The sequence below is a fragment of the Haliotis asinina genome, chromosome 8, assembly GCF_037392515.1.
Source record: "Haliotis asinina isolate JCU_RB_2024 chromosome 8, JCU_Hal_asi_v2, whole genome shotgun sequence".
NCBI classification, from domain to species: Eukaryota; Metazoa; Mollusca; class Gastropoda; order Lepetellida; family Haliotidae; genus Haliotis; species Haliotis asinina.
The window spans coordinates 36,703,302-36,725,992 of record NC_090287.1 but is presented as its reverse complement, the minus strand read 5'-3'; the positions used below and the strand labels follow the sequence as shown (position 1 = coordinate 36,725,992).

The 22,691-nt window shown below is 41.4% G+C and overlaps 1 protein-coding gene across 2 annotated transcripts in view; it reads right to left on the bottom strand.

The window, feature by feature from the left end:
* LOC137295434 (protein stum homolog) overlaps positions 1–22,425 on the bottom strand; it is a 90,362-nt gene extending 67,937 nt beyond the window's left edge. For both annotated transcript variants that reach the window (XM_067826801.1, XM_067826802.1), the window contains exon 1: positions 22,084–22,425. In XM_067826801.1, the coding sequence (XP_067682902.1) occupies positions 22,084–22,276 (193 nt within the window). In that variant the 5' untranslated portion in view covers positions 22,277–22,425. The remainder of the gene's footprint in view (positions 1–22,083) is intronic.
* Positions 22,426–22,691: the final 266 nt, after the last annotated feature.

The window sequence follows — 22,691 nt, the reverse complement described above, 5'->3', positions numbered from 1 at the left end:
AAATCAAACAAACCAATGACATATTGACCCATCAATATATGATCTGCAAATGTAAACGAGAAGTCATTGAAACTGTGGTAGAACTCTTTAATTGTAGAGTGAGTGACTGAGTTGATATTTAACGTCACATCGCCAATACTTCAGCCATATCGTGACGAGAACATTTAACACTGAAATGGAATGTGTGTGTATTGTGAAGGACAGTAAAACAACTAGAATATCACAATTAACATTAAAACTAGCGTGGAAAGTTAAAACTAATATCACTATATGGACGATACAGTATAAATACATACTACAGATCGTCAACAACTACAACTGAAGGAAGGTCACCATACTAGGGACCATGGGGACTTAATTTCACTACCTTTGTATGGACCTTTAACGTAGAGGGTTTAGTGGAGGTTTAAGAGAATCCGGCGAATATCGAAAGGTCTAGAGTCCTAGCATATCACAGTAGAGTGAGTGAATAATATCACGACAGGGACACCATACACACATTGTACCCATGTGGGGATTCGAACCAGGGTCTTCGGCGTGACGAGCGAACGCTTTAACCACTAGGCTACCCCACCGCCCCTCAGAGTAGACAGGTTCTATCCTCCGGTAATTCATCTCCTTATTGATCCATACTGGAATCCCCCACCCTCTTCGCTTTCACCGCAAAGAAATCTTGAATTTTCATCAACCAATGCTGCTGTAAAATGTTCCCATTTAAAGCGCAGATGTCAAGTTTTAGAACCTTACGATAGAAATATAGATTCTCGCAAAAAATATATGTTTCATCGCAGTTTAAACGGCATGGAAAGAGATACTCGATTATGTCTTTAGAAACTAACACAGAGTACGCATCTCGTCTTTCCCAGTAATACCAATAATAGTACCATTCCAGAGCCTTGGTTTTCTGTTAGCATTTCATTAAATCGAAATTTCATACATTATAAAATACAGAGTATATAAAATATCACAAGAAAATTGCAAAACACTAATAAGAAACATTCTTTTTGAAGAAGAATAAGACTCTTGGAGCTGTCAGCTGAACAACATACATCTCGAGGGTAATCACGAAAAGTCGTATAAAAGGTGTCCGCCATTAACCGTAGATAACTGCAAATACCTTTTCACATCTTCCAACAGCTGTCGCTGTAACATCTTTCAGTTCCATCATTCCTATGTTGTTTTTACTTTTCCAAATAAATCCTCACCATACGCCATGGTGTAAACTTCGTACAAATTACTAACTGTAATATCTTTTCAGTATTTTTGTTTGTACAGTGTTTCGTTTACCCTAAACCTGTGAGGATCCGGGTTAGAATTGATCTTCAGTAACCCATACTTGTCGTAACTGGCGACTAGCGGCATCGGATGGTCAGACACGCTGATTTGGTCGACTTATGTCATCGAATTTCAATACGTAGATCGATGTTCATGTCGTTGATCAGTAGACTGTCTGATCCAGATTCGCTTTTCGCAAACTGCCGACCAATAACTGGAATATTGCTGAGTGCGGCATGAAACTAAACTCACTCACTCACACAAGATTCCTTCCCATCTCGCGGTCTGACATAACTGCAATACCGTTCAAAGCGAACCCCAGACTCATTTCTTCTCTCCATAACAGGGGAATTCCTCTTCAACACCATCAACAAAACGCTGTAAATGTTTGGTTTCTGGCTTGTTCCAAGACATATCTAGCGTTATGTTTATTTCTGATGCCACCCTTCAGGTATCTGGTAATCATCAGGAACCACTTGACCCTTCAGTGGACATTCCTTACCAATGTTTGGAACAGAGCCAAAGAGGGTGTTAATGTTAGTATGCCAGATGGAGAAGTTCTTCTTCTCTTTTGAAATGGTGAAGTGTGGAATCAATGCAGACTTGCGTAAGTCTCTAAGGTAACACTTAATTCTTTAAAAGAATATTTCTAAAAAATATACTGAACAGGAAAAGAAACGCATGTTTATGTCTACTATTCAAAAACGTGACAAAAACAGAGTTGTGTTTCTTTTGCTGTTCTGTATATAAATAACAGTCTGACGTCTTTGGTGTTTGCTTATCCAGACTTGCTTCTTTAAAGGATAGAATTAATATGCATGCATGGGCTTATAGCATTCAGTACACCATTGGATCAAGGCTAGAACCAATGTTCTGTACGTTGCTCTGCTCTTCTGGGCACCACAGCTACACCATTTGCAAGGCATTGGGCACAAATGGTGCTGAAACAGTGGATCTCTTGGTATATAGACGGGTTTTTTTTGCTGGATTTTTGTAATGTTTCTTTCTTGATTTGGAGATTCCGTGATAGTAAAGTAGCTTGTGATTTATCTTTGATGTATACTTACTCTTATCACTGATGTCCCAATGGTATCGCTGTCTGTTCATTCAGACACAGTTTGTGCCGATGTTTCTAACAGACTCATCTTGTGAATGTAAACCATCGCGTTCCCACAAACGATGCCGACATAGCGCTGTAACTGACGGTGATAAGAGGAGCAGAGGGGAAAGAAAGCCAAAAGTGCAATAAATAGATATGATACGGTCTAATAAGGTATGAATACAGAATACGGTATGTTGGCTGTTTTATGGGATGTTAGAGGGGCTTTGAGGGTTTCTTCCATGGTCAGGTGTCTTGTTTTGAGGGCCGGTGGAGTAGCATAGCGCTTAAGGCGTTCTTTGATCAATTGAAAGGCAATTGGTTCAATTCCCCTTGTGGACAAGATATGTGCAGGGAAAAGCAAAGAAATTACAGCCTTTGCCTTAGGAGAATCCGGTTTGGATAAATCCGTAAACGAATGCTTTCCTTAAATATTCTCGAACGAACGAGCTATTACTTGAATCATCTCGCGTGAACGAGATATTGCGAGATGTCATGTTCGAGTCATATGGTTTACTGAAATTTCTCCTTAACAGAATGACGTTATAATGATATTTTGTTCCTAAGCGAGGCGCATTATAACGAGAATACTTGCCATGAATATGCCTTGTATATTTTCATGCTATGATTTCTTTTAAAGAAATTGTTTCCTTTTTTCGTTCACGTGTTCATACCTATTTAGAATAAGTATACAATATGTATATTGGCTTGCAGATTTTGATGATGATGATGATGATGATAGTTTCATCTGAATGGGGAATAAAGATAATTATATATTTTTATAAATACTGACCACTCTAAAGAGAAAACGCTTTCGCTATCTCTGACAGCTACATACACTCTTACGGCGACACTTAATTACACTTATTATATTATATCAATATATTATTTTAATTATACTAAAACCTACAACATCTCCTAGTGTTACACTTACACTTAATCCTACACTTACATTTACAGCTTCACCTACACCATTTCCTGATTTTACACTTACTCTTACATGTAGATTTACACGTACACTTACACATCCATCTACACCTACACCTGCACGGTCCCCGATCTTACATTTAACGACGTAAACTTACACTTATACCTACACCTACACGGTCCCCGATCTTACATTTAACGACGTAAACTTACACTTACACCTACACCTACACGGTCCCCGATCTTACATTTAAGGTACACTTACAATTACATCTACACCTACACCTGCACGGTCCCCGATCTTACATTTAACGTACACTTACACTTACACCTACACCTACACGATCCCCGATCTTACATTTAAGGTACACTTACACTTACTCTTACACTTGTACCTGCACTTGCACTTATATCTACACTTACACTTACACTTACACTTACACCTACACTTCCCTTTGTACTTACACATAAAAGTACTCCTACCCTTACATTTACTCTTACACCTACACGTACGCTTATTCTTTTCTCTTACATCAACACTTACACTTACACGTACACGTACACTTACACGCACACTTAGTTATCCTCTTAAACCTACACCTACACGTTTCGTCTTACCTTTACACCTAATTTTACTCTTACACCTACACCTACACCTTTCCTTACGATTACACTTAAGCTTAGTCTTACACCTCCACCTACACCTTTCCTTACGATTACACTTAAGCTTAGTCTTACACCTACACCTACACCTTTCCTTACGATTACACTTAAGCTTAGTCTTACACCTACACCAACACCTTTCCTTACGATCACACTTAAGCTTAGTCTTACACCTACACCTACACCTTTCCGTACGATTACACTTAAGCTTAGTCTTACACCTCCACCTACACTTACAGTTAATCTTAATTTCACTCTTAATCTTACTCTTGCACTTAATCTTGCAGTCACTGCGCGGGAATGTAAGCCTGTTAGATTTTCAAAATCATCCCGTGACTAATATCACAGACGTCACATACACAACGCATGTTCGAGTTATTTTAATATTTCCAATTCTGAACCGAAGCGCAAATCAGTTGTGACCTTCACGCTATCTGGACGTTTGATTAGTTTGTTGAATTCCGGACAGACTCTTTGAAGTCTGCACTAAGCGCCCTTTTGTTTCATTTACACTTGAGATTGTTTTACTAGACGAGATATACATTTTTAAAGGGGTGACTACAGAGTCACGGTGAACAATTACATGTCACGGTGAACGTGACATTAGTTCGTCTTGATAATTATTGTCATTCCTAACGTAAAAGAAGCAGGATCGATTTGTGAAAATAGACATACTTAATTTAATTTGTGGATGTTGAATAACTGCTTTATTCAACTAATCAGTAAAAGGGGCGTCAATGAATGTTTAACTATTCCGACTGTTTACAATACACTCTGTGTGTATTTTGTGGGTACTTTCGTGATCGTCTGGGCCAATGGAAACATAAACTTAAAAATAATTTTTCAACAAATCATTAAACACGTTTTCAACCTTGAAAACAGTTTCCGAAACACAGCCGCAAGTGCAATGGTGATGCGGGTATCGAATACAACGTCTTTAAACCACAGTTTATTCCATGTTAATCATCATCAAACACGGGAGTCCTATTTCTCATATGGTGTCTATCTTCTCGCGGACTAACGAGATACCTTGGGTCTCAAATGACGAACTACATTACAGGACTAGTCATATTTCCACATCAAAACACGATACAGCAAATTCAGAGAACGGCAGTTGAAGCATTTAGCACACACACACGCACACTGATAAAGCGAAGAAACTGTTTGAACGACCCCAGGTGTTTGTGGAAGTGGTCGTGTTCAAAGGCAATCTAGCCCAGTGCATTGTTAGGTGTCCGCTTGGCGGTTTAAAGCAGGATATATTGTATGCGTCATTCACAAGGTCTGCAGAGGAGGCGAAATGTATGAAAGTTAGAAATCTTCTGGAACTTTGACCACTAGACTGCAGTTTTAATACGGCGTGTCAGTCTGATGACAAAAGGAACGTCAGGAAGAGTGTGGTTTTAGGTCGCTTTTGATAATATTCCAGCAATATCACGATTAGCAATACTCCAGCAATATCACGATTAGCAATATTTCAGCAATATCACGATCAGCAATACTCCAGCAATATCGCGATCAGCAATACTCCAGCAATATCACGATTAGCAATATTCCAGCAATATCGCGATTAGCAATATTCCAGCAATATCACGATCAGCAATACTCCAGCAATATCACGATTAGCAATATTCCAGCAATATCACGATCAGCAATACTCTAGCAATATCACGATTAGCAATACACCAGCAATATCACGATTAGCAATGCTCCAGCAATATCACGATCAGCGATATTCCAGCAATATCATGATCAGCAATATTCCAGCAATATCACGATCAGCAATATCACGATCAGCAATATTCCAGCAATATCGCGATCAGCAATACTCCAGCAATATCACGATCAGCAATATTCCAGCAATATCGCGATTAGCAATATTTCAGCAATATCACGATCAGCAATACTCCAGCAATATCACGGGGGGGAGACACAAGAAATGAGCTTCACACGTTGTATCCATGTGCGAAACGAATGTCAGAAAGGTCGCAGGTCTGACACGAAGATGTACGACATAGTTTTGTCAAACCTGATATACGGCAAATGGGGGATTCGAACCGAAGAAACTTAAGTTTATGATTCATCTAAGGGACACAATTCTGAATATGGAATTGTTGGCTCCTCAAAGAACTAAAAGCTAAAAATACGGCAAAAGACAATCAAGGAAGCGCATTAACATATGCATATTTCCTCCCCATATTTTCGAGAATTCATTTTAAATGACCACGTCTCTGATGACCGAGATATCATGGTCCACGAATGTAATATTTTTGAGAGGTAATCAGGAGTCTTGGCCCATGAACATAATCCGTGTTAGAATTGGTCCTCATCAGCCCATACTTGTCGTAAGAAACGACTAACGAGATCGGGTTGTCAGGCTCGCTGACTGCGTATCCCAGTTGCGTACATCGACGCTCATGCTGTTATCACTGGACTGTCTGGCCCAGACTCGATTATTTACAGACCGCCTTTATTCAGTTGGGATATTGCTAAGTGCTAAACAACAAACAAACCATGAACATGACTTTCTATGATCAAATATAAACTGTTTTATCCTTCCAGACAATTTTTTCTCTAGTCAGCAACATCTCGCGACTATGCCACCCAAACTCAACTTCAAACACATCATTCACAGTTCTAAAAATAGCGAAGCACCGACTCGGCTACGCTGTGACGCCACTGCGCAAGTCTGAAGATCTGAGAACTTCCGGTTGAGGGTGGAAGGCGGATGCAGAACTCGTCTGTGTGAACGGCTGCGGGATTTACTGGCTTTGTCTCGTGAAATTACCTCCCAATGGACTGTCACGCACCTGTCAATCAATCAATGTCTCCAGCTGTTCCTAATATACCAGAGAGAAGCCTCTGGGCCGATGGACGTAATATATTTACATCGATCTCTTTTCACCTTCCTGGAAAAGGCCAGGATTTTGGGAGATGTGTTTTATCAATCAATAGGACATAATTCCCCGGACACCATTGAAAACCCACCGGATGTGCTTGGAATAGTTTTGCACACTAGAAGAATTATTTTGATAGATAATATCTTAGATCGTGATGCAGAAACCTATGAAGGTCTTAAATAGTGATTGCTTGGGTTGAATACGTAACAAAGGTAGACATTTAATTTTATTTGTCGATCTTGTTCGTGCACAAAGATGTTCAGGACCGTCTAACTGTACGATCAAATCACTGATGAGTGATTTTGGATTGAAAGTCGCTGTTAAAGTTATCCGTCCGTCTGACAGCACAAGAACAGTCACAGAGAAGGTTCGGAAGAGAATGCACCGCGGACGCCGACTTTGCTGACACATGCAACTGTGTCAGAACGGCGTAGATCGATGTTCATGATGTCAGTCACTGGATTGCGTGGTCCAGACTTAGCTCTGATGAGTTCGGTCCTCAGCAAAGACCCGAAAAGTAAAACAACGGGGGAAAGTGGTATTAATTGATATAGGATCGATTTATTAGAAAACAAAATCAAATGAGTCATATGTCATCGGTTCCCAATTGCGCTGATCGATGTTCCTGTTGGATTGTCTGGCCCAGACTCCATTATTTACAGACTGCCGCCTTATAGCTGGAATATTGCTGAGTGCGGAGTCACGGTAAATCCACTCTCTAACTCACTCTAAATTCGTCGTAAAAGTAAACTCACTCAGTGATACGCTTGTTGGGAAATCTCTGACACGAATGTTACAGGCAACATTCACTGACATATAACATGACATACATATGATATGCACACAGTCATAACACTCCAGTCGGTGTTATTAGACTGACACATTGTAACCGACATTGCTACCAGATAGCCATCTGAAATATATTATATATACACAATACGCACGGTTAGAAAAGATCACCGAATAGATATCGACATGCTGCCGAAACAACAGTTTTTATTTAGAAACGACCTTTGCAGTGTGAAAGCCCTTGCCTTTAGAATCCCGTGCCACAAGTTTGGTTGTCATGGTATTTGATGCTGGTTAACTGTATGGCATCTCTCAATAATGTCAAGGTGTGTCAGTAGAATTGCACCGTGAGGGAGTCACGTTTTATGCCGCTTTTAGCAATATTCCAGCAATATCATTGCGTGGGACACCAGGAATGCCCATGTGTGGAATCGCTTAAGTGAGTGAGAATGGCTTTACGCCGCTTTTAGCAACCATCCATAAATATCACGGCTGGGGACAACAAAAAAATGGGTTTCTGTAACCACTCTGTACCCATACGTGGAATCGCTTAAGTGAGTGAGAATGGCTTTACGCCGCTTTTAGCAACCATCCATAAATATCACGGCTGGGGACAACAATAAAATGGGTTTCTGTAACCACTCTGTACCCATACGTGGAATCAAACCCGGGTCTTCGACGTGAGAAGCGAACACTTTAACCACTTGGCTAACCCAACGTACCTCAGTTCATAATGGAGGGGACGGGTGTAATATTAAAACGTAAAAGGATGAGATTTAGAATTTTTGTGTGTGTTTCGGGTGTTTTAACTATAAGTTGGTTATGATACTTCAAAGTTAGACGTTCTCCCTACTAATAACGTGAAAATAATCAAGATTTGGTAGTACTGGGAATATGTGGGGTTTTTTAACATGATCAAAATGTTTTACCACCGTTCATATTTGTACAGATGGGTAAAAGATTTTTATCATATTGGTAAACCGCCATATTTCTGGAGTGTGGCGTTAACACAAGCTAACAAAACATATTAGTAAAGCAGAACAAACATACACCAAATGACTAACACATTATGTCAACGATACTTTCTACGAAGAGTAGGACAGGAAAAAGCTGTAAAAACCGGCATCTGTCTGACACAGCAAGTTGTCAACACCGGCATAATATGCGAGTCCATTCCGTGGCTTGTACATTTATCATCAGCTCTGCAATCCGGCACATTGCCTAAAGCGGATTATTTCCTCAGTCCCAATGAGTGCTGGATTAGAAAGCTTCCGCTGTAGTTACAGCGTCTGCTCGGACAGCCGGGTTCGATCCCTGGCCGCGTCCCACCATAACAAATTGAAATAATAGCACATGTTGGTCCCTGCCTGGCACACGGTATTAATGGGTGAAACAAGGACTGGTGGGCTCGGAGTCCGTATGATGTTTCTGAGTGCCACTGGGGTATTCATGGTTAACTGCAACGTTTAACAACAAAAAGAACCAACCGACTGAAGACTGCTGTTATGTTACAATATTTTTGTATTTGGTCCATGGCTCGAGTTCAGAAATGAAAACTGAAATGAACATTATCATGTATATTGCAAACGGAACTGAACCGGGAAATATTATCAGCGATCTATAACATTTAAACCATAAAATCGTGGATATTGGCAGTGCTCCAGGGCGAAAAAACAATCGTTTTAATTCCCGCTGTTTCAGAAATGAAATGTTAATATGCATAAAGACATGTTTAGAAGATCACGCGATGATATCACATAGCGAACTTCACATGGGTATTTATGAAGGGTTTGTTTTATAAGAAGCAAGGAGATTGCAGCTGACGTATCTGGTCCTGGAATCGGCACTTGCAGAAAGTCAGTCCATGACGTCATCGCCGCGCCAGCAGAGCCAACTTACAGGGCTGTTATTCTATATCATATTTCGGTGTAGTGTAAGCATACTTGAATGAAAGCAATAAAACGTATCGCGTGTAGAATGAGGTATGGTAAACAACGTGGCATTCAAGACGTGGGGATCTGTGGAGAGAAGAGGTATCTTGAGAAGATACTTGAAGAATATGGCGTGCACAGCACATATATTTCAGTCATGTTTGCAGCAACTGAAATCGTCAGTAGCGTTTGGTGTTGCTGTTGATGGTCACAATGGGACAAACGAAACAATTCTTATTGCAGACATGTATCAATACATATGACTCGCACTTTTCAATACTCAGCTCGTGCAATATTCAGGCAGCTCGATCGTTTGGTGCCTACAATATACAGATTGTTTGGTATAGAACATTTGAAAATAATTAGGGTAGGCATTTCTTAATGTGTCATCAGTGACAAAAAATGTCCAATGTAATTCCCCATTTCCATTTGTGTCTTGCTTGTCCCCGTTTCAGTTTTAATTGCTTGTGCATCATCTCGCTTACGCATACCGTTCACTTCCAAAAGACAGACACGTGCCTCCCAAAACACAGACTAATTTGAGAGGTAAAAATGCAGAAATGCATAACAAGCCTACAGTAAACTATTCATGTCAACGAAACCGCCTCCGAGCTCCGAGATGCAGTGGTTAGAGCGTCCGCTCGGAGAATGGAATGTCGCGAGTTCGATCTCCGGCAGGATGGGAGAGGAAGAGAGTCTGTCTCAAAATCCCTCTCGTCGAACCCATTCTGTAAAGCTAAAACCCCAAATGAAGTTCTGAATCACACTTCTCACTGGGGCTCCTTTAGAATTTAAAATGAATTACTTGTTTCTATGAAAAAATACACATTCAAACGTTAAGCGTTAGTCAAATACGAGAACTGTACTCTAAACTAGGTCACTGCAATCTATGATGCTTCGCCAAACTCACTCATCACTGACGACGATAAACCGCGTACCCACTGGAGCATCCTGACCCAAACAAACAAAAAAAATCCGCGTAAAAATAATCAGTAGAAGACAGTTAGCATGCACTAAGGCGATGAATCTTCAAGGACTTCCTACTCATATGTCCCCGTTCGATCTTTGCTGTCTCATCGAGTGGCGGATTCAGCGCATCCACGCTGTCACATTGATTGTAATTAATACCGAGTCTCCCATGCGTGCATCTTACGCAACACTCGAACATGGAAAAACACCGCCCGGGATAGTTTGAAAGCAGACAGAGCTGATCAAATCACCTGTTTGTTTAATCTACGATTCAGCTCAATAAACCGTGTACACATACATCATTAGATGACTGTGTTCAAATCGATGGCAGTCGTCTTGCAGCATGAGACTATGGGACGGGTATTGGATGGTGTCCTTGAATACTTTTATACTTTACAATAAAATTCCGGTTGAGTTGAGAGGGCAGAACCGGTTCCGGTTACCCCACGCCTTCCTCAACGAGTGAGGGAGGGAATGAGTTTAGTTTTAAGCCGCTTTTAGCAATATCCTTGCAATATCACGACAGTGGACACCAGGAATGGGCTTCACACATTGCACTCATTTGGGGAATCGAACCCGGGTCTTCGGCGTGACGATCAAGAGAGCCCTTCCTGCAATTTTTAATGTCTAATGGGAGCAAGTCTAGATAGCCCTTAGCTCTGAATCTCCCAACTAACTGAGGCTAATTTTTAATTTAAATGTGTCTCCCATACAGACTATTTTGCAGAACAGCTCTCCTGTCGAGATTTCAGAACAGGTCCCCTTTAACCGATGCGTGTCTCCCCATACGTAATGACAGAAAAGGTCTCCTCTACCCACTGCGTGACACCCCATACAGATTAGCTGGTAGAACAGGTCTCCTGTACCCAAAGTCTGTCTCCCCATACAAATTATTTTGCAGAACAGGTCTCCTCTACCCACTGCGTGACACCCCATACAGATTAGTTTGTAGAACAGGTCTCCTGTACCCAAAGTCTGTCTCCCCCATACAAATTATTTTGCAGAACAGGTCTCCTCTGCCCAAAGCGTGACACCCCATACAGATTAGTTTGTAGAACAGGTCTCCTGTACCCAAAGTCTGTCTCCCCCATACAAATTATTTTGCAGAACAGGTCTCCTCTGCCCACTGCGTGACACCCCATACAGATTAGCTTGTAGAACAGGTCTCCTGTACCCAAAGTCTGTCTCCCCATACAAATTATTTTGCAGAACAGGTCTCCTCTGCCCACTGCGTGACACCCCATACAGATTAGCTTGTAGAACAGGTCTCCTGTACCCAAAGTCTGTCTCCCCATACAAATAATTTTTCAGAACAGGTCTCCTCTGCCCAATGCGTGTCTCCCCACACAGGTGATTTTGCAGATCAGAGCAGGTCCCCTGTGGAGATTACAGAACAGTTGTCCAGTATCAAATGCCTGTGTGGAAAACAGAGAGAAGTTTGTTTGAATGGAACATCACAGAACGATGAATACAAACACTATCGCATCTACGTATGCCTACCTTAATCATAAGTAGGAAATGATTATGTTAGAGCGATATCTCTCTTTTGCTAGCTCGTCTTATCACTACAGACGGCAGTGTTCTTGACACTGTGTTCCCAGGATAACCACAAGCTCTTTGTGTTTATATTAAACCAAAACAAACATAACGGCCAAGTCAGGCCGACACCAGATAGCCAAATGTTGTTCATTTTTTTTTTATTTCAATTCGGCAACGAAGTTACATTATCACAAGACAAATTCTGTACAATGTTGTTGAGTTCGGGTATTTTCGCATATGTTCGGGTTGTTCCGACTTACATCGTGACAAGAAACTGAACATAGCAACCACACGCGCCACGTCAATCCATGTAATCAGTAAGCCGACGAGGCTTTGCAAATAACAGTGTAAACAGAACATCCTTAACAGGGCCTCTTGGGACTATCTGGCGGAAGTGCACGATTGCCGACGAGAATACCCCTCGCGGTGTGTTGTGCTATCTCTATTTGTAACTAAACATGAGGGGATGTTTATGAAAGTGCGTATCGTCTTGGAATGCATCCTTCTCGATGCCTTCCTTTTTATGAATATAGTGTAAGGAGTGAACGAGTTTAGTTTTGCTCTTAGCTCTTAGCAATATTTCAGCAATATCAGAAATGTGTCTCACATGACGACTCGAACCCGGCATGTCGGCATGGCCACATCACGGCCGCTTAATTTAACAGCTTGGTCACCTACAGCAGAATTTGTAAATATAGAAAGTAGTGTGAGTGAGGATTAATGCTGTTTCGAGCAGTTTTTAAGTTATGTTTTGCTCTCCATGTAATTATCAATGTGAGATAAAAGCATTCGTCTTTGAAGTACTGGCTAGCGACCAGTTATCGACGCGTACCAGATATTGCCAACACCTGACTGTAGCGCTTCAGAAAACAGTTTGATTTGCATTTCACACACTGACACCTCACTAAAACGATAGATGGGCTACGAGAGTTAAAACCATACTGTCTTTACAAGCGCTACAGTCAGGTGTTGGTGATAACGTGAGAAACACACTCAACTATAATTGCACTGATCTCGTTAAAATATTTGTTTCTTTACAAGCGCTACAGTCAGGTGTTGGTGATAACTGTTACGCGGCGATAACTGGTCGTAGTAGAGTTTTTTCGTAACTTTAAGTGATGTTACAGCATGTAACAACGAACAGCTAGACTACCCATTTTGAGACTGAAACCTTCATTTTAACAGTTCTGTATAGAATGATCACGTTTTCAGCAGAAAAAAACTCTCTGTGTAATGTTTATTTTGTTTGTTGTTCAACGCCGTACTCAGAAATATTCCAACTTAATGATTTCGGTCTGTAATTAATCGAGTCTGTGTCAGACATTCAGGGGATCAACATCATGAGCATCGATCTACGAAATTAGGATACGATGACACATTAAGCACTCTTTCACCACCCCGTTAGTCGCCTCTTAAGACAGACAAACACGGGTTGACGAAGACCAACTCTAAGACTGTCCGAAAAAAGGGAGGGGTGACTCACTGCCCCAAGTACTCCCTCCGACTCATAGAAGTGTCGACCGTGATGGATTACTTGACGGGAACTTGAGAGGGCTCATTACCCTACGTTTAAGCCACGTCAAGAAAGACGCTGAATGCATACCTTAAACGCGCGCATTCCCGTGGAATACATCAACAAAGCGGCCATTATGCAGTTTAAGGTTTCTTGAAACTCCAAACGGTGTATTTAAAAAGTGAGATTGAAAAAAAACCTGAAAAAGATCTGACGAACTTGGGCGTTCCTTCATCTGGCTCCCTACGGGTGCCAATTAGTGCACCATTCTCATAAACCCATCAACACGTTTATGTGATTACGTATTTTTAATCAACAAATATTTTAACGAGATCAGTGCAATTATAGTTGAGTGTGTTTCTCACGAAAACAACCTGCTGATGCATTTTATCAGGTTTGAATCTATGGATGGGAACTGCCTGCAACGCTTGTATAGAATATTTCAAATCGTTCTCATGTATTAGAATTACAGAAAGAAAGCAATATACTTTTTGAGGGGTTTAAGCTTTAAGATTATTTTTTTTTAATGAGACAGTGAGTGCATATTTTTAACGCTGCAGTGTGTGAGTTTAGTTTTACGCCACTTTGAGCAATATTCCAGCAATAACACGTTAAATCTCTGGACATTGTTCCTTAGACTAGCAGCTAGTTACTGAAAAAAACGTTCATAGTGAAAAACAAATAATATAATGAAATGGAGCCCTGAGACTTTCTTCCTTTCTCTGAAGCTATGGAAATCTAGACTTGCCACATTTTCTAGACTTGCGAGGGCTTTCCTGGATATATGTACTTCAGGGTCTGTACGACAGACTAATTGTTCCTTTCTTACTTGGTTATTGCGGGTTGTTTAAGGTTCTGCTGAACAGCAGTCTAAGTAAACTTAGTCTCAGCGTTTTCGTTACACTCCCCCACTGAGTCTGACAAAACCTTATGGGAGGTCACTTATAGAGTGAACAGCATTCTAGCTGTGTAAAGCAGTCTGTAAAACATGTACGTGAGAACTGACCAGACAATCCAGTTACGGACACCATCAGCACCAGCGATTTAATGGATCGTGTAGTCATGGCTTGTCTAGGAGACGCCTCACTCATGATGTCAATCACTGGATTGCATGGTCAGCACTCGGCCATATACAGGCCGACGTCACTGAACGGGACCTTTGCTGTGTGCCAGGTAAACAACGGTCACAACAACAACCATTACAACAACCCAAATCACACTCTTACTTTTTGCTGATGATTAGTATGTTTGCAAAAGGGGGCGGTGGGGTAGCCTTATTGTTAAATGTTCACTCGTCATGCGAAGCTCATGGTTCGATTCCCCACATGGGTACAATATGTGGAGACCATTTCTGGCGGCCTCCACCTCGATATTCCTGGAATAAAAGCGGCGTAAAACTGAACTCACTCATTTGCAAAAGAGAAGCTTCCGTTCCGACAACCGAGGTTTCGATCTCCAGAACACAATTCCCATCTAAAACCGACTGTTTACCTGTTTTGTGAGACGCGTTAAGTTGAGGCACCTACACACTAAAAGCAAACAACTTCTGGGCAAGAATACAACCACGTTTTTTAATGAATAAATATTTATTCAACTGTTTACTATCTAAACTAATTGCATCAATATTGTACTTAGCAGGAGATTTAGACAAGGAAACCTGGCGTTATTTATAACACGTTTTGTTTAGAATGCCCTTCTTCCGTTTTATGTGTTAGGACTAAAAACAATTATATCGTTTGTTAAGCTTATCAGCGCCAAGTAGCGATTACCGCCAGATCCCCCATTTTTAAAGTTGCTGAAACACTCGTTAGATTCAAAGACCTAGACATTTTGTGAGTACGGCGTTGCTGAAGTAACGTTACATATCACGTTAACAAAACCCAATAAGTACACCGTAGCCAGCAGTAGTCTAAATATGTCATGTAGACCTGTGAATAACCGAATCCGGACCACCCGGAATAATGGTTGATAGCATGAACAGCCTCGACCTCACCGACCGATGATGTGAAATTCGTCAAGTAACAAAGACACTCACAATTTAAGTCGTCTTCTCAAAAATCACGAAACATTTAAGATCACTTCTTCCTCAGGTAAAAAAGAGGATATTACGACTAGGTTTCGTTTTAATACCTGATTTGTTCTCATTTACAGTTTATTATTTGTACCCCTGCATGACCATCTATTCATATCAGTTAAAAACACCTATGCTGCAATGAAGTATTTGTTCTCTGAAACCCAAACCCAAAACGCCAAAAAGATCAATAAATAAACAAACAAAGACAACAACAATAACAAAAGGAAAAGGAAGTAAAATCAATCCAGACGTGCATTTTAAATGCAGTAAATCCCATGTGCGTTGGGGAGGTGGAGGGGGCGACCTTTCATTGCCCTCAAGTGAAATTTTTTTTTTACCCTTTAGTGATCCAGTGAAAGCCTTCCTCTCTCCTAGTTAAAACGGACGTCATGTGAAGATCACTGCGGTACGTGTTTAGGATGTTTACCATATTACATACCGTGTAATACCGTGTACATAAATTACCATCCTTGGTGTTGTGACCACACGATCCTCATAATGGCTCGCTTTGTGAGTGAGTCAGTGAATGAGGGTGGTTTATGACACTTTCAGACATCAAGGGAAATACTCCGACAAGCCTGAATTCGAACCTACGAAAACATGTCAACCACAAACACTGGACAAGGAGCTGTATTTCTCGATAAGAAAGTTACATGATAAACATCCTACTGTTTCCATAGGTCGTCTTAAATTGCCGCCTTTACATGTCTCTAATCGGAAATGATTGAGTAAAAACCTACAGTATGAAACCGACCGTTGTCGTGTGTTGACTGTATGTTTTCACGAAGGATTTCCTAAAGTACAAACGATCGAAACATTTTCACAAATCTCACAACAATTCTCTGATATCAGATCATCCCACTGGAATTCACCGTGACAACATTTACAAAACATGACTTCAAGACAGAAAATATCGATAATTGTTAGTAGCATTTTAACTGAATATTTATATAGCGTACATATCCACCCAACAACTAGTACATGCACAAGGCGCTGGCATTTTGTCCCTCCATCACTGGATGTCTGTCTCAACGACAGATCGTATTGTCAATCTCAACTCCCTGGGGAACATGGTATGGCCATTGTTTACATATTTTCACAAGCCAGCTTCCGGTCAATGACCCTCACCTAATCAATATTGTTGATACAATTCCCTTGACCTCACCGCTGACCGCAGTCGCTAAATCAATGGCCATCTAGTCTGGCTACTTCCGGTATTGAAGACAGAAACAAGTTGTTGGTTTCCTGTGAGAGGAAATAAGGGGAATAAATGACGTTGATGCTGGTGGTACTTTGACTGATATCCACCAGTCGCTATAGAAGTTGGATTGTGTTATCGTGTTATAACACAAGCTAATGGCCAGCACAGCGACCATCTAGCCTTCCGTATTACAATCATTCCATTGATTGGATGAAGGATGTGTGCTTTGTGGTTTAATGGGTTTTGTTCGGTTCATAATCTCTCTCAACAATATTGGCGTTGCTTTCAGGTGGACTCCTAGTCTGGCCAAATAATCCGGACCAAACAGTTCGCAGTGAAACAGTTGTATTACTATTCTGGCACCACATTACTTTCCCTGCCGTCAAGCGCTTTCTTAAATGCCAAACCCTAAAGAGCAACTCTTGCGCTAATATATTATTGCCCTTATCAACGAATTTCAAACAGTTTGTTTCCCTGAGGCTGAAGCAACAAAATGCTTTCCATGGCTACAAGTTAGTGAGTGAGTTTTACGCCAAATGCAGCAATATTGGCGGCAGTCTGTAGATAATCGAGAGTGGACCAGACAATCCAGTGATCAACATCATATGCATCGATTTACGCATTTGGGAACCGCTGACATGTGTCAAAAAGTCAGCGAGTCTGACCATCCCGACCCGTTAGTCGCCTAATACGACAAGCATGGGTTACTAGGTGAAGATCACTTCAAACCCGGACCTTCTAGGGTCCATTTCTACAGGGTGAGGTGGGTGTAAATGGGGGTTAAATAATGCATTTAAATAACGACGTGCATGCATCGATGATTGTTTTCGTGACTGTTAGTGTGCTCATTCGCGCGTGTGCGTGACACTATTAAATATTCAATACTGAATGTTTTGGACTCCATGTTACAACTTCATATTCGTCCATGCTGCATGGAGGCGGTGAGGTAGCCTTATGGCTAAAGCTCTCGCTCGTGACGCCGAAGACCCGGGTTCGATTGTGTCAATACGGATACAGTACTTGAAGCCTATTTCTGGTGACCCCGCCATGATAATGCTGAAATAATGCTAAAAGCGGCGTAAAACTAAACTGACTTACTCACCCCATGCAACAAAAAGCAACCTTCAACGCGTCAGCATCGTATGATTCTTATTATGAAGGAAGGTTCATGGCCAAATTGATTTACATTTTGCGTCACCTGGGACGAATTATCGTACCACCCACATGTCGACCTTTTCCCACCTATAAGAAATGATAATATGAGCAGCACCAAGCCACTTTTAATAATCCATGACAGTGAAACACTGACAGAAACCATGGAAACCGTGACATTATCTGACACTGATAAAATATACTACTTAAAATGCTGAGGAGCATGTGATGTACACCCAGTGGCTATGGTTAAGGGTGTTCGTTAATATGTTTTGAGTGGTATACATCAGTATCTAGTTGTGACAATGCCGGGTGATCATGGGGCGAACGTGAGTCGTTCCAGTTAATAACTTGCCTTTTACGTCGTCGCAGTGACAAAATATAATGAAACTGAGTATGGTCGGTTGCCTTTTTTATCAAAACGCCTAAAATGTTTTTACAGTGTGTAACGCAAGAACTCTGAGGCCGAAGAGACCAGAATATGCGGTATCTGACAAAGACATATTGGATTCAGAAATGCCAAGGACATACTTGTAATAATTGCTCGGAAATGGCCACGGTGAGAATAGCAAGTCAAATGCATTGACTAATAGAACTGACGAATAGAAGGTTTAATTTGTATCCAAGTTTAACAACGGGCGTCGTGTTTTGAAAGGGTATCCTAAAGTCTCTGTCTCTCTGATTCTCTCTCTCTCTCTGCACACACGCCCCCTATTCACTCTCATCCCCCTCCACACACACTTTTTCTCTCACTCTCTCAACCTCCGTCCCCCTCCATTATCGCTATGTCTCTCTCCATCCCCTATCTCTCCGTCTCTCTCCCCGTCTCCTCCACTCTCTCCGCCTTCCTCATCCATCCACTCCCTCTCTCCAACTCCTCCACCTTCCTCACCCCTCCACTCTCTCTCCACCGCCTCCACACTTATTTTCTCTCTCCATCATCCTCTGTTTCTGTCTCCACCCCCACCTTCCTCACCCCTCCATTCTCTCTCTCTCCACCGCCTCCACACTATTTTTCTCTCGCCATCCTCTCTTTCTCTCTCTCTCCACCTTCCTCGCCCTACACTCTGTCTCTCCACATCCTCCGCATTCTTTTTCTCTCTCCACCTTCCTTACCCCCTCCACACCACCTGACTACCTCCTCGCCAGCTCCAACCCCACCCCACCCCTCATAGACACATCTTAATGCACAATAGATACAAAATCAATCTATAATGATCTGTACAATGGTAGTGATCTGAACAAGCCATAAGTTAATTCCAGTTTAATGTACATTTGTTTTACTCTGTTAATGTCAATGTTAATGTCAACACAATGTCTCAAGCCCTGGCTGCCGGATTCCGCTGGGATTCACCATGTGTAAACACCGGCGTGATGTCTTCGGAAATATTGTCTAGTTTTTCACCAATATCAGGCAGTATTTATAAACTCGTCGCAGGAACGTCATAGCAATGTGTGTTTTCACAATCATTATACCAGAAATTGGTGTCGTGACATTCAAATATTTCTGAGATTCGAGACAATCCAGGAATAATAATCCGTATTTCTGTCTGACAAAATGTCTTAAGTCAAATGAAAAGGCTAGTTAGTGAGACAGTTCGTGACTGTATAATTAATGCATAAGTAATTAACCTCTATCATGATGAAGTGCCCTGATCAAACAATCATTAATAGATACAGTTCATTAGCTGCAGATCGATCACAATTCACAACACTTGCAACAGGTATATCGATCTGTGTGGTAGATATAGCACGCTAGCACATTTGCATATTTACAACTCATCACTTGTGTCCTCTGCGCATGTGCGCGTGACATCTATCATTCCGGTACAGGTGCAAAAACGTCAAATGTCGCCAGTAGGATTCAGTTCTAATAAGCGAGAAGAATAGATCTGAATCTTCAGTTTCGAAAAGGGAAGAACGGGGACAAAGTGGGACCATTTGGGACCGAGATGTCTTTCTCAGACGGATGAAGCGAATGGGGACGAAATTGACCTAGTCTTCAATATAAGGTGACGGAAAGGGGCGAGTGGGGATGGACCGGACCAAATGGAACGGGATGTCTTTGTCAGACAGATGGGGCGAGTAGGGGCGAGTAGGGACGAATTTGACCGTCTTCCATATCAGGTTACGGAAGGGGCGAGGGGGACAAATGGTAAGAACCGGACTCAACACATGCACTACATGGGATACCGTTCCGTGAAGGAATCGCTTTGGAATTTCTGCCAAACGTATTTCGCCTGTAGTCGCTGATACGCGATACCTAGTAACAAGAGAATCCTGACGAGGAAATGTTAGCATAAAGGAATACAATGGCTGTTACCACTTGCAGTGATGCTGTAAAATGGTACCACAGCTGTCTGGCGTTAAAGGAGTACTTCCCGCGTACACAAGCAAGTGGCACGGGGTTTTGTGATTCTTCTTTGAAGTCTACAGCGTGGTGATGAAAAGTACTTGTTTAAAGCGCTAAAAGCTTTAGGCGTTAACATTTAACGTCACATCGGCAATGTGTCAGGCATATTATGACATGACCAATTCATACATTATGATTCACCATAAGACCGAGATTTTCTTATCAGCCGAATTAGACCTTGAAGTATACAACGGGAGAAAAGGCGTATATGTTTACAGCGGCGTAAAAGAGTCAGCGTTAAAATGTAACGTCACGTCGGCAAAATGTCGGCCAGATTATGACGAGAACAATTTATACACTACGATACACAATAAGACCATACATATGTGTCGACAACGGGCAGGACAACACCTAAAGCATACCAGCGTTACACTGAAACAAACCAACCTCAAACTGATGTCACTGTGCAGACCAACACACAGGTCGCCAAACTAACAACCCAGAGTGTATTAGGATTATATTTATGCGGAGACGATGTTTCAGATTTTCATGATAGGTAAGCAGTTTAATACTTACCTTATATGTAACACACAATAAATAGAACTCGTTTTGGCAACATAAAGTAATTGATAAACATTTAATGGGGGTAGATTCGAACAAATTGTCTAGATTAGAAGTTTCGTAACCATTTTAACACCTCAATGTTTACCAACAAGATTGGCTCTTAATAAGAATGGTCCTTATGTTCAAGGTAGAACTGCTATTTTTCCCGAAGATCCCCAAGCACAAAGTCTTGTCCTGAACAGGAAATAGCCATCAGCTCAAGAAATATGGTGTCTCTTTAAGACGTGTTCCTGGGTAATCGTTTATTAATACATCAACAATCTCAGCGAAGACAATCGATGACATTTAACTCCAGCAGGTGGAACCACAGCTGAAAGGGTTAAGTCTCACAGCAGGTGCATCATGGTATATTAAACAGGGAAATCGCTATGCTATTTACAACACGCAGCGGCTCAGACGCCCAAGCTAAGATTAAAATTGACATGACAATCTCTGCAATGAACACATCACGATAGGCGGATCTCACCCACTGACGTTAGGCTATGTTTACAGTTTACATTTTTCTAATTAGACGCTTCTGTGGTCGTTGAGCTGAAATAGATTTATTTACCTAACATGTTCATGAAATGTCGTCAGTTGGTTGAACATTTATGGGGTTGACATGTCAATAACATATATCGGTGAAAGTTAAACGTTTTGGTTTTTTTTTAATCATGTTACACAAGGTTCGCCGTTGAGACGAAGGGAACGCTCAATGCTGCACACATTAATTACATAAGTGAGTATGGTTTGGAACACTCTTATATGCTTATTGGACGTAATTGACCGAAAAAATCATATTAAGCAACGACTTCGAAAATGAAATTTGAGAATATCATTTAATTGATATTTGCATAAATGACTTCGTTTTGACTTCTCAGCATTTACTTGCATAGTAATATCTCCAGAACAGCTTTTACTTTTCTTCTACTGTATATTGTTGTAAGACTGATCTGAAAATTAAATCTTTCGTTGAAATCTGTAAACATTCCTAGTGTAATTTTGTCATGCTTAAGTGTGAAGGCGATGATGATAATTAGGACACGAGTTCTGTAATGATGATGATGATGATGATGATGATGATAAAGTACTTACCTAGTCCTGGGATGATGATATTGAGAACGCAGCACATGACAGCTACTGGTAATGGCATACACGGTATAGCATTGTACAGAGGCCCGTGTTTTTCCGCTATTTCAATAATCTCGGCTTTCTCGTCGCTTATATGTACATTTTTCCGCTGTGGTCCAGTAAGGGATGTTTTAACGTCGTCTTGCGGTGTGGCCATCGTAATTATAGAATCCAAACCTGTGAGAGCAACTTTTTCCAAATATCGTTCGCTAAAGTACGCTGAGTTACTCCATGACGCGTTGAAGCCAAAGGGGAACTGGTAGCATAAAAACTCCACAACAGCGTTCCACAGCTATGTTCAGTCCTTCTCGGCCGCTGAGTATCACTGTGAACTCCTAACACCGAGATAACTGGCTTCCACAACAACACAGTGGATACCGCTGGTGCTGATTCTCTCAACAAACAACTCCTAAACGGCGTGGACGACGGTATGACCAAATTGTTATCCAGTGATTGAGGAAGCGGATGGTGGGTTTTACGCTGTGCAGGTGAAAATATGCCAGGTTTACCCCAAAAGAAAAAAGTGCCAAAGTTTAGGAATTAGAGTCTTTGAGGAGCCTGGGTTAGTCTAG